The following is a 16,862-nucleotide window of genomic DNA, read 5'->3' on the forward strand; positions in this document are numbered from 1 at the left end:
CCTGAGGAATCAATCTTGTTGGGATTTTGGATGCTTGTTCATTAGTAGCACTTTCCATTTCTCCAATTTATATTGTTTTAAAATTAAATTATTAACACTAATTCAATGAATCAATAAATAATTAAATTGGCATTTTTTATGTTTTATATAGTGCTTACCATGTCACTGATTTGATTTCCTTTATAGTTCTATTCTGTAAATCAATCAATTAAACAATCCTTTACCTGGCTTCAACGAGTACTACAAACTCCATTTTCCTGTGCTGGCCTTGAAGCTCTGATCTTTTTTACATGCAAATGCATCTTATTTACAAAGTGATGCAAACAGGATACACAAGCAGCTTCTCCTGATTAAAATGATATGCGACATGCCTATATTCTGTCTGCGACTGCAGCTATATCTGCATGCGAAATACTAAGACACCAAGTAGCATCTTGTATGCAGATAGTCGCAGTCACACACAGAATATAGGCATGTCACATATAATTTTAATCAGCAGAAGCTGCTTGTACATCCTATTTGCATCGCTCTGCAAATAAGACACATTTTAAAGGAAAAACGCACAAGAAAATTCATGGCGCGACTAATAGGGTTGTTTATTTAAGGATAGTATATTTATACACTATTTATAATCATGACTAAGTACTGGCATAAACAATCTGAGGAAGGGGTCTGTGAAACACATCACAACTTTATGCTAATTCCTTTAATTAATGATTTTCTATCCATTGTATGTGAAAAAGAATTTATAATAAACTTAAATTGAACCTAGAATTCCAGGGATTGCCATTGATATTTTGATTGGTGGAATCTGGGGCATAAGGAACTTTAATAAGTAGATTTTAATGTAAGTAGTATCCTATTATAGTATATTCCTAGCATATATTCACATTCCTTCATCCCATCAATGTTTGTTCCATCCTCTATCTTTTCTTCTCTCTGTCACCACCTTTTCCTTACTTTCTCTTTCTCCTCTATGTGTGCATCTCTATCCGCCCTAGTTATGGGTAACTGTTAATTTCTTTATCCTCCTTGTGTACAATTTATCATGGTTTCCTTTCCTTTTCTCCCAGTTGCTCCCACAACCTACATTCCACTAGCACCACACCATCTTATCTTCCACTTTTTGTCTTTATTTCATCCTCTTCTACTGAATGTATTAGACAAAGCCAGTGGTTGTGGCTGCTATTCTGAAGCAAAATGGGCAAACATAACTGAACAAGGATAAAAATTTAGCACAACCTTCCGATTGTAATTATGTTTGATGAATCATTTTTACAACAGGAAACTTTTGGCCTCAGGTACTGTAACAATTTTTAAAACGCTAAGGGCACAGTATATCAGCAGTAATGGAAAAACAAACAGGTTTAATTCAACTGAAAAAAAAAAGGTGTTTGTCTACCAGCTAAAATAGTAAGCCGTACAACAATGCATTTTAACTCTCTTCACAAATATAAAAACCAAGGAATTTCCTGATGTGAGCCTACATTATATGATATAATACTCTCCACTTGTATAAATATATAGTTATTTGTCATGAAATGCTAAAATGAACTGTTTACGACCATGAAAGACCCAACACAATTTTTATTAATGCAAGCATCTCTCAATAGCTTAGAACTCCCCATTGATTTGCTAGATATGGTGAGGAATGGCTTATGCATACAGTACATATAAATGAAATAAATGTTATAATGAAAAAGAAAAAAATAATGAGGCAAGAAGATAATTTGTTATTTTCTGATTTCATGTGAATAGCTTTTTGATTACAACAAATTTGTTAAGAATAGATAATGTGAAAGAGCATTTGATCTTGATTTATCATACTACATGGGGTTTAGTACCTCTAGAACTCTGAGCTTCAGTATACTCTGCTGTAGCAGATAGCCATGTTGGGTTGAACACAAAAATAAGTGTAATTGAACCATCTTCTTTCTATGCATTGAAACCTAAGTTGCACATATTTTCTATTTTTTCACACCTAAACTGCTTTTAGTTGGGAAATTGGTATGGTATTCTGCTTTTCTTATGATTTTAAAACAATTTCTACATGGGCAGATGGAAGTAAAATGGGTTTTCCCAAATATTGGTTACATCACATCAGATTACAAATTATTTTAAGATAGCTAATACTTCTCCTTATACACCCAATAAAAATATCAGAATACAAAATCGATTCAGTAGACCCATTTAATCTAAACAGTGAAATGAGGGGGGAAATAGAAAAAAAATGAAATCACATTTGAAAAAAAAAAATATATATATATAATTTAAAATTATGAGCTATTCTATTTATTATGCATTGGAGCCAGCAAGCACTCTTATAGTCCCCAAGACACAAAAATACAAAACTTAAAATAACATTTAAATTTACTTAAGACATATAAAGGTCAATCCAATTAGATGCGAAGAGTGCAATGTGCCAGTGCCCAAGATTCGCATAATTTTGCTCAAAGTCCTATGGGGCTGTGAGCATATTAGGCAAATCTGGGTTCATGTAAAATGCCGCGATGACTCGCACCAATGAGATCATCGCATGCAATTGGATTGACCCTATAGTCCATTGTATGCATTGGTCAATTTCCAATTCTTATGACGGCACACAGTCATAAAAAAATATGCTCAATAATGCAACCTACAGTACTGTATGCAAATTCACTCCTTTCTTTAGATATGGAAGTAAGGATTAATACAACATTATGCAGTTCATTTTGGCACAAATATCTAATGTATGTGCACTTTTCATTAAAAGTTCTTAATTAACTACACTACAGATGAATTTAAATATAAACTTGTATTCCAGGTCATTGCCAACTATCAGAATAGGCTTGGTCACTGACAAGTTCACCAATATCTTCCATTATGGAACTGGAATAATTAGTACAGGTAGTTTGATGTGATGAATTGATGGCAGCCTCTTACACGGCTCAAGTGGGTCATGGCGCGGTCATAGGCCACCTGAACCGACTTGCGGATGCTTGTTTTTCGACCCTCTAACATTTTCAGCTTGTCTACTGTATCATCAGCACCCAAAGGTATAACTTTGTCACTGGGAAGCCATTGCCTAAAAGATAAAATTGTATAAAATTAAAATAAATAAAAATAGTAAATGTGAAATTATAAAACAACCATACATTGAGAACTTTGGTGTTTCTATAATAGGAATGCCATGGTGGAGGCCTGAAGAAGCCCAATTCAACAATGCCTCTGACTCAATGAACCAAGGTAGGACATAGGGCCTGATTCACTATGAAATGCAACTGTGAAAGCAATAGCGATTACACACGCAGTTCAACTGCGATAGTATGCCAATTCCAAGAGATCGCAATGCCACCGCTGCACTACATAAGGACACCCACCTTACCGTACACACATCCGAAATGTTTAGCAAGACTGTGAAAGCATTAGTACAATTGAGTACCATTGCAGCCTCACACACTTGTGCAAGCCCTATCCTTACTCAGAAATTGCTAACTTCCACACACGCTATCAGGCCTCAGGCTGCATATGGCATCGCAATGGATAATTTATGCACGCCCTTGCAACATCATTCAAATGCACTGGCATGTCTGTGTTCGGATGACCACCCCCTGTTACCACCCACAAATGGCAATTCCTGTCAGTAACTCTGCGAAGGGTCTGCGTAGTCACTGCAATCACAGTCCCAATCACAATAGCTAGTTTGCGCACTACGAAGCATATGCAAGAAATGGCCGATTGCATGCGTATTAGAGAATTGCGTTCCTTGCTGAATCAAACCCATCGTCAACTCGACATTATGGAAAAAGGTAGAAACTGTATTTCAGACCTGCTCCACCCACCAGGTGTCCCAACACAAGATGCGTAATCTATCAAGAAAATGTGGAGATAATCATAACAAAATAAAGGCTGGACTCCACATAATAAAATGAGAGTGTCACAGTGACAAACTACAGTAGTACTCAGTATTATTAAAATAAGAGTTTAGAGACAGAATACAGGTGGTAAATATTGTCAATACTCAATATAAAAAGCAGGATAGTGACCACAGACTGAGCCATAATTTTTTCACTTTATTACTCATTATAATAAAATTAAGGTCATGATACAAAACACATAGCTAAATAATAGCAACACTCAATATATAGCATAAAAGAAGGAAGGTACCCCAATAGAATTCAATAAAGGAATAAGGTAGCACCAAATGAAACAGTTTGGAGAGCACCATAATAGGGAGAGACTCATTACAGAACCCAAATGCCAATAAGAGAGGACAAAATAGACAGGTGAGAGTGCCACAACATGGTATTTTAGCCAAAAAAATTCTCCACATAAAAAAAAAATATATCAGAATACCACAGTGGCATATATTAGCTAACGAAGGTCATGACTCAATAAAAAAGGAATAGTACAGAAACAGTGTAATTTATTTTGGCAGTACTCATAGTGATAGAAACATGCTGCATGTGCTTTGCTGGTGGTTCCTAGTGTTTGTTCCTAGGCACCTGCAGAAGAACAGGGTGCCCAGACAGCCGTTATCCCACAAAAGAGACAGTGAATTGGATAACCTGCCTCTTCAGGAGCCTGGAGAACTCAGTGGAAGCAGCTATAAGAGTGCTCATGAGTGCCTCATCAATGGAATTCTGTGCACTATGCAAATGCAACGAGCAAGTAAAAAAAAAATGCAACTACAGCAGCAGGAAAAATGTGTCCAACTCTATGGGTACTTAGTAAAAACTGAGTACAAGATGTTGGAGTGGTGTAAAGTGTAAAGAGGGAGGAGACAGCAGCAGACAAGTTTACATTTGCAAAGGAGCCTACTCTGGAACAGAACCCTCTACACCCCTAGGGGTAAATTTACTAAGCTGGGAGTTCTGATGTTGCCCATAGCAACCAGTCAGATTCTACATCTCATTTATCTAGCATCTTCTAGAAGATAATACCTGGAATCTGATTTGTTGCTATTGGCAACATTACTTCTTAATAGAACTCCCATCTTAGTAAATTTACCCCCTAGAGTGTAATCCATATAAATTGAAAGCTAAATATCCAAGCATAATTTCCTACATATCTTTGGGGGGCAAATGCATCCACTTATAAATGAGCACCAATACATTAAGAAAGATTATAGATTAACTAGAAAAGAATTGCATCAAAAGTTACTTCAATAGAAAAAAAAGGTCATTTGTAATATTAACTAAACATGGAATTCCAGTTTCATTTATTTAAATGCACACTTCCCTGTCTGTTTTTCAGAGCAGGAAGACCTAGCAAAATTGGTACAGTATTATAAGACTGAACTGGAAAAACTGCAAAGCTGATTAGTACCATTTATTTACACACCAGTCTACTTCATAGTGCATTACAATTACAAAAAGCAGTACAAGAAAGTTTGCTTCCAATAACTGTTACAGCTACATAAAACAGTTTGAGAAAGCTTGTGGAGCAATTAAATATAATATGTATTTTGCAATTTTATTTAAAATGTAATAACATACGGGGGTATGGCCTGGAGTCAGATGCAGGGAACTGCGCTCTCCAGCCTGTTGATCCTAGTTTCTCCATCCTGTTGCTAGCTGGCTGCGAGTGCCCTGCACTTCTGGGTCTCATGGTCCTGCAGCTTTGTTGCCGTGAGACTCCCAGCCTGTAAGGTGTACCTCAGCGTGATCCTGGTGTGCTCTACAAGCTGTATCAGCTCACCTCTGGTGGTGAAGTCAAGGGAACTGAGCATCCTAGGCACCCTGGTCTCATCTCTCCTGTACCTGGGAGGGCTCCATTGGAGGATCTTGTCACTCTGGTCCCAGGATTGAGGAAGGGATTGTCACCTTCCTCTCATCAGAAGCTCCAGTGCCAGTTAATAAAACCAACAAAAAGTACTTTATAACTCTGTGCTGTGGTTGATCCTCCAGACTCTTTCTCCCCCTCAGCTGAAAACTGTTATTTGTTGTACTGACCTGACTTCATATTCAAGGACTGTAAGCAGACTCTGTCTGAGGTGATATTGCTTGGTGCACAAATGGAACTCACTTTATCTCCTGTTGCCTGTCCTTTATCTGGTGCTTCTCCTGGGGTGTCTGACTCTCCAGCTTTGCAAATGGAGTAATATCTGCAGCCTATAAGTGATTCTGAAAAATGGGCAACAAATCGCATAGCTGAGGTCCGTATTGATATTTTGTTGGAGTCAAGAGACGTTTGCAGGGCTTGCAGCTTCCATATGCTATGTTCTTTTCTGCCCGGGTGAGAGTTGTTTCAGGTGGTCACTTATTTCTTCAACACTCCTAAGAACCCTGTCCATTGGGACATGGGAGGCTCCCCTGGCTGAGTATCCCCATCTCTTGAATTTCCTGCTCTTTATGTGTTCAGATGTATTTTTTCTCTATTCATGCTCAACAGAACTTTATTTGCATATATTTATATGGGTAATTCTATATCATGGTCACATTCCTTTTTTTACTGGCTGTTTGTTTTATAATTCTATGTTAGCCACAATATTTCCTATAAATTCTGTCTTTGTTTCTTTTAGAAGGCCAGAGATTGTGCTGTAATGCCTTGGCTGGAGACATTGTGTCCTTAGGGAACATTGTGTGTGGTTGCAGCGCTATTTTTTTATAATTTAACATTTCTATTTTTTTTTTTATTTGAGTATGTTTGTTTATTTTTTTTTCTTATTACAGGTTGAGTCTCCCATATCCAAAATGCTTAGGACCAGTGGTATTTTGAATAATGGAATATTCCATATTTTGGAATATTTGCATACCATATTGCAATATCTTAGGAATGGGGCCCAAATATACACACAGAATGCATTTATGTGCTATATACACCTTATACACACAGCCTGCAGGTAAGGTTATACAATATTTTCAAAAATGTTGTGGCTCAAGCAAAGTTTGTGTACAGAAATTAAATTAATTTATGTTTCATATACTCCTTATACACATAGCCTGAAGATAATTTTATACAATATTTTTAATAATTTGTGCCTTAGACAAAGTTTGTGTACATTGAACCATCAAAAATCAAAAGGTTTCATTATCTCAGTTATGCCAAAATAATTCCATATTTCGGAATATTTGGATATGGGAGACTCAACCTGTATTATTTTTCTGTTGCACTTGAGATAATTTGTTTTGTGTGTGAGACTGACAGGGCAATGGTATTCCTTTTATTGTTTTCTTGATATTAGTGTAGTTTATATTGCCCCTGTGCATTTCTTGACATATGCTATTCATTGTAATGCTTAAAGTACTGTCTTGGAATGTTTGAGGACAAAATGATAGGATCAAACAGTCTTTGGTTCTACAGTATGTCAACCTAAAGCTCAGACACTAAAGTGAGAGTTTTTAAAAGTGGAGATGTTGCCCATAGCAACCAATCAGATTCTCCTTCACATTTAACTAGCACCTTCTAGAAGATAATAGCTAGATTCTGATTGGTTGCTACGGGCAACATCTCAATTTCTAAAAACTCTCACTTTAGTAAATTTACCCCTTGGAGTAGTTTTTCTGTTAGAAACTGATTTGATAGGTAGAAGTATACTATCCCTGAAGGGGCCAAGAGTAGGCTGGTCTTTTCATGCTAAATTTGATACACATTTTAGGGGGGTATCTGTGCTTATTAGTAGATCCTTGAAGTTGGTCTTCCACAGGGTACAGGTGCATCCATTAGTGATTGTTTTTCTAAGTGGGTCGGTCCATGCCTCTCCTTTTGTTATGCTGACAATATACAGTACATTCCAAACACCCTATAGTTCTGAGGTATTTGCTAAAGGCTGTGACTTTAATACAGTCCTGGATGATGAGTTGGATAGATGTAAGAAAGCCATAAACTTTTTCCAGTTGTATTTTTGAGATGGGACTAGTAGATGCTTGGAGATACAAAAATCCTCAGGTGCTGTGTTTTTCCTGCTTTTCCTCTTCTCATCATAACTTTTCCCGCATTGATATGGGTCATGTAAATGTATTTATTCTCTGCTGTCCAGTCTGTTTTTTTGTCGTAAGGCATTTTGTATCACTTCCCACTACCATTTACCCTGGATTTCCCATTTCCTAATGAGGCCTTCTTTTGTTAATTAATTCTGTTTTGGTTGACGCAGATGGGGGCATCTTCCGAATTGCTGATAGCTTATGAGTAGGCTTTGTGAACAATTCCTGTTTTACTAATCTGCCTTTATTTGGGATACATTTAAAGTTTTTCTTTGGGTTACCCTAATTTCCAGAGTGCCTCAGATTTAAGTTTCTCATAAAAAGGAAGTGGAATTGGAGCAGAGGAGTTGAATCCTGGATCAGCAATGTCTTGTCAGCCACATTCCTGCTGACAGGTTGAAATGGCTTGATGTCCATAAAGAATGGATAGATTTTTTCCTTGATAAATCTAGGTGTAAACTTTTTTCTGCATATGATCACTATATTCAAGCTGATAGGGCTAGTAAATGTATAGCCTTTACAGTTCATGATACGTCCACCACTTTCCACTGAACAATTGATTGGGGATGATGCTTTAACTCATACTAATGCTTTAACTTATAAGTGTCCTCACTTATCTTTACTGTAGTCGTGCCAAACAGCTCCCCCTGGCGCCCTTGGCCCCGTGAGACTCTGCTAGTGCCGGGCAACTTTTTTGCTAAAAATGCATCTGAGTCGCAATGCAATGCAGCTAGGATGCACCAGGAGACTGTGGTGATTAATTTAAAATGTAACGCATTTTCCACACCAAGTTTCATTTTCAGTCTCAGTTGCCCACAAATATACAAGTGTCAGATATCAAATTAATCAGCACAGTTTTCTGGTGCATCATAGTCGCAATGCATTTTTTTGGCAAAAAAAGATGCCCGATGCTAGCAGAGTTGCATGGGACCTGGCATCTCAGTCATGCCAGACATATATACTGCATGGCGTATTGAGGCGGACACATCTGTCCCACACAGTCTATTTCTGGACTAATTTGTGACTATTTTATGAGAGTGTACTCTATGATTCTCAAGTGTGTTATTTCCTAGTTGATTTGGAAACATACTTGGATCAGATTCTGCTGCCTATCCCAATTTATGGAACCATCTGGACTCTCCCATTTCCCTTGTGAATGTGGAGGATGGCATAAAGGCCTTTCCTAGTGCTAAGCATCTGAGGCAGTGGCATATCTATAATGGGTGCAGGGTGTGCGGGGAACACGGGCCCCTGGGTCAAGGGGGGCCCTGCACCGCAGACCCTGCACCCATTGAATTACTTACCTCTCCAGGTCCCACGTCGGCGCAGGGGTCGGACGATGTAAAAATGACTGGAAAATGCCCGCCGCAGCCATTTTCCCATCGTTTGCGCAGTACAGGGAAAATGGCCACCGCGGCCATTTTCCTGGTGACCAGAGCATCCTCTATAGACTCTGGGCACACTCTAGTGCCCAGAGTCTATAACTCAGGTGCTGGTGCGCTGCCAGGCACCAGACAGAGAGGAGGGGGCCCATGTCGGAGACTGCACACGGGCCCCCTCCTCTCTAGAAACGCCCCTGATCTGACGGGTATATTTACTAAAGTGATGGTTTTTAGAAGTGGAGATGTTGCCCATAGCAACAAATCAGATTCTAGTTATTAACTTATAAAAGGTGCTACATAAATGATAAGTAGGATCTGATTGGTTGCTAAGGGCAACATCTCCATTTCTGAGAACCCACACTATAGTAAATATAGCCCTGAATGTAGATGGCCTTCCTATCAAATTATATAAAAAGCATCTTGATTATTTTGTCCTCAAACTGTTAGAGATGTTTAATGTCATCTGAGGTTTATTACTTGCCCCCCTCCATGTTGGAGACTTTGATAGTAATCCTCCCTAAGAAGCCTTCTTAGCTATACATCTGAATTTTGGAGATCATCTATCCTGATCAAGCCAGTTTTATGCAAGAGAAATCAACGGAGTAGTACTTTTTTGACGAGATAACCTGTTTCCTCCAGTGCACTGGATGCACTACCGGTTGCTATATATATACAGGTTGAGTCTCCCATATCCAAATATTCCGAAATACGGAATATTCCGAAATACGGAATATTTTTAGCATGATTGAAATAGTGAAACCTTTGATTTTTGATGGTTCAATGTACACAAACTTTGTTTAAGGTACAAACTTATTAAAAATAAAGTATAAAATTACCTATAGGCTGTGTGTATAAGGTGTATATGACATATAAATGAATTTCATGTATCTACACAAACTTTGTTTGAGCCACAAAATTATTGAAAATATTGTATAAAATAACCTTCAGGATGTGTATATAAGATGTATATGAACCATAAATGCATTCTGTGTTTAGATTTGGGCCCTATTCCTAAGACATTTCAAAATGGTATGCAATTATTCCAAAATACGGAATATTCCGATATCCAAAATACCCTTGGTCCCAAGCATTTTGGATATGGGAGACTCAACCTGTATCCTCTATGTAGGGAAGACCACAAGGCAGTTCAGATAAATAATGGCCTTGCACAGTTCAGCCATTAGAATGGCTCTAGGTGGAAATGATCAAGAGCAGCCGGTGGCAAGGCATTTCATGGAATAAAAACATCCCTTGGCCACCATTAGATACAACATTTTTGACCATGTGCCCAAAAATGTGAGAGGGGGCAACAGAGATAATCTTCTCATTCAATTACAGGCCCAATGGATACATAAATTGAATACAGTACAGCCATTTGGGCTTTGTGAGATTAATAATTTGGGCTGTTTTTTTTTTTAATAGTTTTCTATAGTATTCATAGAATCCATACATAGAATATGTCTGATGTGCCATTCATCATATTTGTTTTCTTTTTCCCTTTGTATCCCTGTTGGTGAGAGTGGGTTATAATAGGTTAATTATCAATTTAGTATTATGTAATACAGAATGATCTCTGCAATTTTTTGATGAATTATTATAGTTCCCATTATCCTGGATATGACAGCATTATCCCTGGACTGTTTTATTAGCTTGCGATTATTATTGTAAATTTTTACTACGTACTGTAAGCATATTTGGTGTACTTTGGGTCCTGTCATATTGGGACACCAGCTCTGCTTTGTATAATAGTTAGATGCAGGTGTGTCTGTGTTGCATTTAAGGAAATCTCTCGGCATTAGTAGATTGCCATAGATCAATTGATTTATATAGCCATCTTGTGGCCTGCTTCTATTATTACACTCTGGTAAATTTATAAACTAACAAAAAGTATCCTATATAGTAGGATAATAGAAAGAAACTCCTTTGTGGGGGCACACTTAGTATGTCATTTGTCAGAAAATAAATATTAATAGATAACTTTTATTTTATAAGCACTTAAAAGACCAAAAACAATAAATCATAACACATACATCATAAAAAGTATCTGCGCCATGGTATTAGTGAACCAAATATAACCGCAGAGCATTCATAGGTATTATTTATGACAAGATCATTTGAAACTGAATATAAGGTTCAGTATTTTAATGCGTTTCTTCCCCTTCTTAATTATAGTGGGAGAGATAAGGCGAAATATTGGATATGCTTGACAAAATAAACAATAGTTTGTAACAATGTGAGCTATCCATATGTTCAAGCTATATCAGTAGCCGGTGTCTGATAGTTTGACCCTTGATTCTTAGTAAAAATCTCTTACTGGGTGATTGTTTGTTCACATAATTAGTACATCCTAGTATGTATGGTTTAAAGTTCTAGTCATGGGTATTATTATTTTTGTACACCAGAATAATTCAATCAGTTTTAATAATATCCTCTCTTACTACTCGTATAGATAACAGACATCTTTTTGTCATTACAATAATTATTTGGGTGATCCACCATATAATTACACAATCCTCTGTTAGATCTCTTTAAGGAGCACATAGAAATCTCCACATAACACACATACTGAACAGTCTTTTGTTACCATGTGTCAACAGTAAATATATAGGATGCATTCATGTAGCCTGTATATTGTTGAGGGAAAACACACACCTTAGATAAAGGAGAGTGTAGCTCCTACCATAGCCAGGGCACTGACTTGTCTAAATCAATTTGCATTAAAGCACATTTGTCTGTTCAGAATTGCGGGGGAGCAGAGGGGAGAGAGAGGGAGAAAGGCATGCGGTACCTGTCTGGTGTCTCTGCGAATTACAGCGGGGTTTGAGCAGATGCCGGCCGGGAGGTCAGCTGAGCACAGCTGATACTCACATGTCCTTGATGTGCGTTTCGCTGTTCGGGCTTTCTCTACAGGGGGCCGGGTATTGTGTCATCAGATGGCAGCATCTTTATAGGCGGCATAATTAAGTAACCTCATTAGTATACACCCCCATTCTTGCATCATGAGGTGGGAGGAACAACAAGGAGGGTTGCCATTGCCTAAGAAACGGTTCTTGTTTACCCTATGCATCATCGAGATTCCTATGTAGCCATGGGGAGGAATTAGTAAAGTCATAATTAACTCCATCATTACTCCTTAGTGCTACATGGTAGTCAAAGCAGTAATAAATGCTACAGGTTAGGGTTAGTAATCGGCAATGTGTTATAATAATCATGTGGAGAATACACAGCAAAAAAACGTGTTATCCTCTATAATTAAGAGGATACTTAAAACAGTTAGATATAACCAATTGCAAGTGGGTCATATGTAAGTGACCCCCGTGTGGATTCCAAGTGTCAAATTTGTTGCCCAAGGCTAGTTAACCCTTGCACTACTAAAGCTACTTATTCAAATGTATAAAATCTGGTGTTTGTTTCCACTTTAATACCCTATTTCATGCCCAAAACCTTGTTGGGCAAGGCCAATTGCAAGTGGGTCATATGTAAGTGTCCCACCTCTGTAGATTCCAAGTGTCAAATTTGTTGCCCAAGGCTAGTTAACCCTTGCACAACTACAGCTACTTATTCAAATGTATAAAATATGGTGTTTGTTCCCACTTTACCACCCATTTTCATGCCGAAAAGCTTGCTGGGCAAAGCCACTTGCAAATGGGTCATATGTAAGTGACCCAGCTATGTGGATTCCAAGTGTCAAATTTGTTACCCAAGGCTCTTTAACCCTTGCACAACTACAGCTACTTATTCAAATGTATTAATTGGTGAGTGTGCCAACTTTAATGCCCTATTTCTGGTGTTTGTTCCCACTTTACCACCCAATTTCATGCCCAAAACCTTGTTGGGCAAGGCCAATTGCAAGTGGGTCATATGTAAATGACCCCCCTCTGTAGATTCCAATTGTCAAATTTGTTGCCCAAGGCTAGTTAACCCTTGCACAACTACAGCTACTTATTCATATATAGAAAATCTGGTCCCTGTGCCCACTTTACCACCCTATTTCATGCCCAAAACCTGTGTGGGCCAAGCAAAATACAATTGAAATTTGTTTAAGAGATACCATATTTTGTTTATTCAATGTAAGCTTATTGATTCTATTTGATAAAAATGTTTTAATATAACATGTTCTGAATAAGAAGCTGGAGCTCGAATACAGCTGGCCGCACTCTATACCAACTTTCATCCAACTAGTTGATTGGTTGGAATGAAAATCTGGTAACATATGGGAGTACATAATGATCAACAATTTGCTCCTAAATGCCAGAAAACAGATGAAAATGGACGTTCAGACAAGTTTGTTAAATGTTTGATCTAAACAATTTGTTCAAACAGTTTTTGTACATTTTCTGGCATTTGGGAGCAAATTGCTGATTGTCATTTACTCCCATACCTTACCAGATTTTCACTCCAACCAATCAACTAGTTGGATGGTTGGATGTAAGTTGGTCTAGTGTGTGGCCAGCTTAAGATGCTGGCCGAATAAGAAGCTAACTTCAGCCTTGTACTCAGGTATGTGTTGTATAGGACATCAATTAGAAGGAAGACAAGATCACTTCTGCTGCTCATATGTATAATTAACCGACAACAACCCTGGTGCTATATAAGCATTGCAAGGTATAGTGTTGGACCAAATGAGAGAGTGATTAGGTAGAAGAAGTGGAAATACCATGGTATGTCTCAATATGGTGTATCCGAGGTACATACAGTGTGAGTAAATTCAGTCCATTTTGTACTAATAGGGTTCCCTATGCTTGGCTCAGGTGAGAGATATGCCCGATTGTTCTGCAGTATACTCAAGTTTCCTGTAGGTGAGAGACATGTCTGATAGTTAGGTAATATACTCAAGGTCGAGTATAGTTAACAGAGTTGTAGCTCTTCAGATACACTAATCCTTTTTGTTTGTGTGTAGAGATTGCAGGGAATGGACATATTTGGAAAAGGTAGTGTAAGGACTTACAAATAGAAGAAAGGGCAGTCACTTCTGCTGTCCATGTAGAGTGTTAACCTGCATGGATCCTGATGTTACAAAACATTGTAGGGCACCTCTGCCGGACCGAATGAGAGAGACTAGATAGTACAGTCTTAGGGACAAGAATAGCAAATGATGATTAAGTAGATGTTTCTTTCATCAGTGTGAATAGACAATTAACAAAACAGTTAATTCGAACAATTTCTTCTTCAAATGATAACATGTATATTAGTGATAGCAAACTCAGAAAATCTCCAAAATATAAATGGGTATAGATCAAGGTAAATAGGTAATCCTAGAAAGTCATAGGGATGTATTATCCCTTCAAATATTTGAAAATATATGTGAAAAATATTAATAAAAGGGTGGTGTGTTAAAAACATAAGTTTAAAGGTAGTGGTGTACTGAGAAGGGGGTTAGTGATTAAATGTAACATAATGTGTTGTGATACAGTATATAGCGTGGAGCAATAGTGACCTGGTGTCAAGGTGTACACAAATCTATGTCCTACTTACATTGGGACATATAGTTCCTCTAGGGGATATAGGACCTCATTCAGAGGCGGTCGCACGGAGTGATTGGACGAAGTGAGTGATGTTTTTTTCAACTGCGTATGCGTGTACATGGCAGTGCGCGTGCGCAAGCCTGTCTTTCCGACCACAATCCTTTTGCTCGCTAGTCACTACGAGGTTGTAGCTGTGATTGACATTTTGTGCCGTTTGTGGGTGGTTACAGGGGAAGGTGCTTGTGAACAGGGGGGGGGTGGTGGGCACGCAGGCATGGCTGACCTCAAAAAGGGCGTTTTAAGGGCGTGCATATATTGCTGAGCGAGTCATCACACACGTCATCTCGTTACAATAACGATGCTACAGGTCGCATTGCTAAAGGTAGCCCAGGGTCTACCTTAAGCAGTCCGAGTGCAGGCGATGGTTTCTGACTCAACCGATGTCTGTAGGCAATTAACAATGGAACAGGTGTTAATCATTGCATTATATTAGAGCAAACTGGTTGCGTAAATTAGCATATTTAAAAAAAAAAAGACAATTGTTTTTGGTTTGTTTCCGTATGTGATTTTGCAAATACATTCGTTTGCAAAACCATGATACCTCAGTTTTTAAATCATAAGTTCCTTTTTTTGCACATTTGCAAAATACCTGTTTTTTTTTAAGTTTTTTTTTTTAATTTTAAGTTTTGTAGCCCATAGGAATAATTTAATTTTTAAAAAACAAATGTACACATACAACATTTAGCTTTGAAGAACAGACAAAAATCATTTCATTATTTTCTTTAAATTTTTTTTTTTTTTTTTGCTTTTTTGAACTCCACAACTGCAAATTATAGACTTTAAATTTTGGGGGTTTTTTTTGTTTAAAATAGCCAAACAAAACATTGTAAAATATTCAAAAAATAGAATTTCTGGACAAATATGGTTTTGGAATTATTACAGAAACAAAAGTAGAAGATACACTAGCATATGTGGCTGATGAAAATGTGCCTGTGTAGCCACCAATGATCCAACTGCAGGACCAACAAACTCATCACCTCAAAATGTGGTACACACATCACATGGATCAAAAAATTCACAAATTAGTCCTTGTGGGCCTTCCAGGGGCAATAAACAAATTTCCATTTTGGTCTTAACATTACAAAAAATCTGGGAGAAAATAACAAAGACCAGGCTAATTTTTTTTAGTCAACTGACTTCAGCTAGATTTGCGGGTCCTGGGGGACCCTCTTACACCCTGCTGTGTGCTTGGGCCAGCCACAGCAGGGCACTGGTCCACCCCATCTTCATTTGGGCCAGACAGATGTTCTTTAATGTCCCTCACATCTTGACTTATGGTCCTTAGATAGGAGGTTTGCTCCAACATGCTGGACTGGAAAGCCTTCATGGCTGTTGCATGCCTCAACACTGCCACCCTAAGCCATTCAATGGTTTCAGTAAGGGTGGCAGTGGAAGATGGGGGAGGCACTATAGCTGTTGGTGGTGATGGGGGAGGCATTATAGCTGTTGGTGGTGATGGGGGAGGCACTATAGCTGTTGGTGGTGCCGTCACCCCATCCAACTCCACATTTTCAGCCATGTCACTTCCTAAACTTGGTGTGATAAAAAAATAGTTAATTGTAAGTTAATTATTGACATTCTAAAACAGAGCAAGGTGACTGAAAATACTTGCCAGTCTCAGCATGTTGTTCCTCCTGTGGAGGCTCTTGGTCATCTACTCTGACCTCCACAACAAGCCTCCTATCTAATGCCCCCAATAGCAGATGTTGTTGCTTTAACAAAGCCAAGATGCAAGGGACTGCTCCGCCTGGCCCTTTGAAGTGTTGAACCCGCAAATTTAGATTCAAATTCAGACGATAGCAAAGGTCACTCCACCTTTTGGGAAAGTGTGCAATAATTAATATGTATCTATAACAAGGATTTTTCTGTGTAGCCATTTTTAAAAAAAAAATTACAATAATTATTTGTGTTGAACTTCATAAAATGGTAGGACATTTGGTACTTTAAGCAAAAAATTTTTGAGAAAAAACTTACTTCTTACGCAGGTAAAATGCTGTGTAGTGAGTGGAGTGCTTCTTATTCAGGGTCTTTGTTATTTTCTCCCAGATTTT

General features: G+C 38.1%; 1 protein-coding gene across 6 annotated transcripts in view; it reads right to left on the reverse strand.

Moving 5' to 3' along the window:
• Nucleotides 1-601: 601 nt before the first annotated feature.
• The window catches only part of BRPF3 (bromodomain and PHD finger containing 3), a 331,101-nt gene continuing 314,840 nt past the window's right edge, over nt 602-16,862 (reverse strand). For 4 of the 6 annotated variants that reach the window (XM_088445751.1, XM_088445752.1, XM_088445755.1 and 1 more), the window contains one exon: nt 602-3,064. In XM_088445751.1, coding sequence (XP_088301877.1) covers nt 2,878-3,064 — 187 coding nt within the window. In that variant the 3' untranslated portion in view covers nt 602-2,877. The remainder of the gene's footprint in view (nt 3,065-16,862) is intronic. The other 2 variants (XM_088445754.1, XM_088445753.1) reach the window with 1 other exon arrangement.

The sequence above is a fragment of the Taudactylus pleione genome, unplaced genomic scaffold (genome assembly GCF_031769625.1).
Source record: "Taudactylus pleione unplaced genomic scaffold, aTauple2 ptg000387l, whole genome shotgun sequence".
NCBI classification, from domain to species: Eukaryota; Metazoa; Chordata; class Amphibia; order Anura; family Myobatrachidae; genus Taudactylus; species Taudactylus pleione.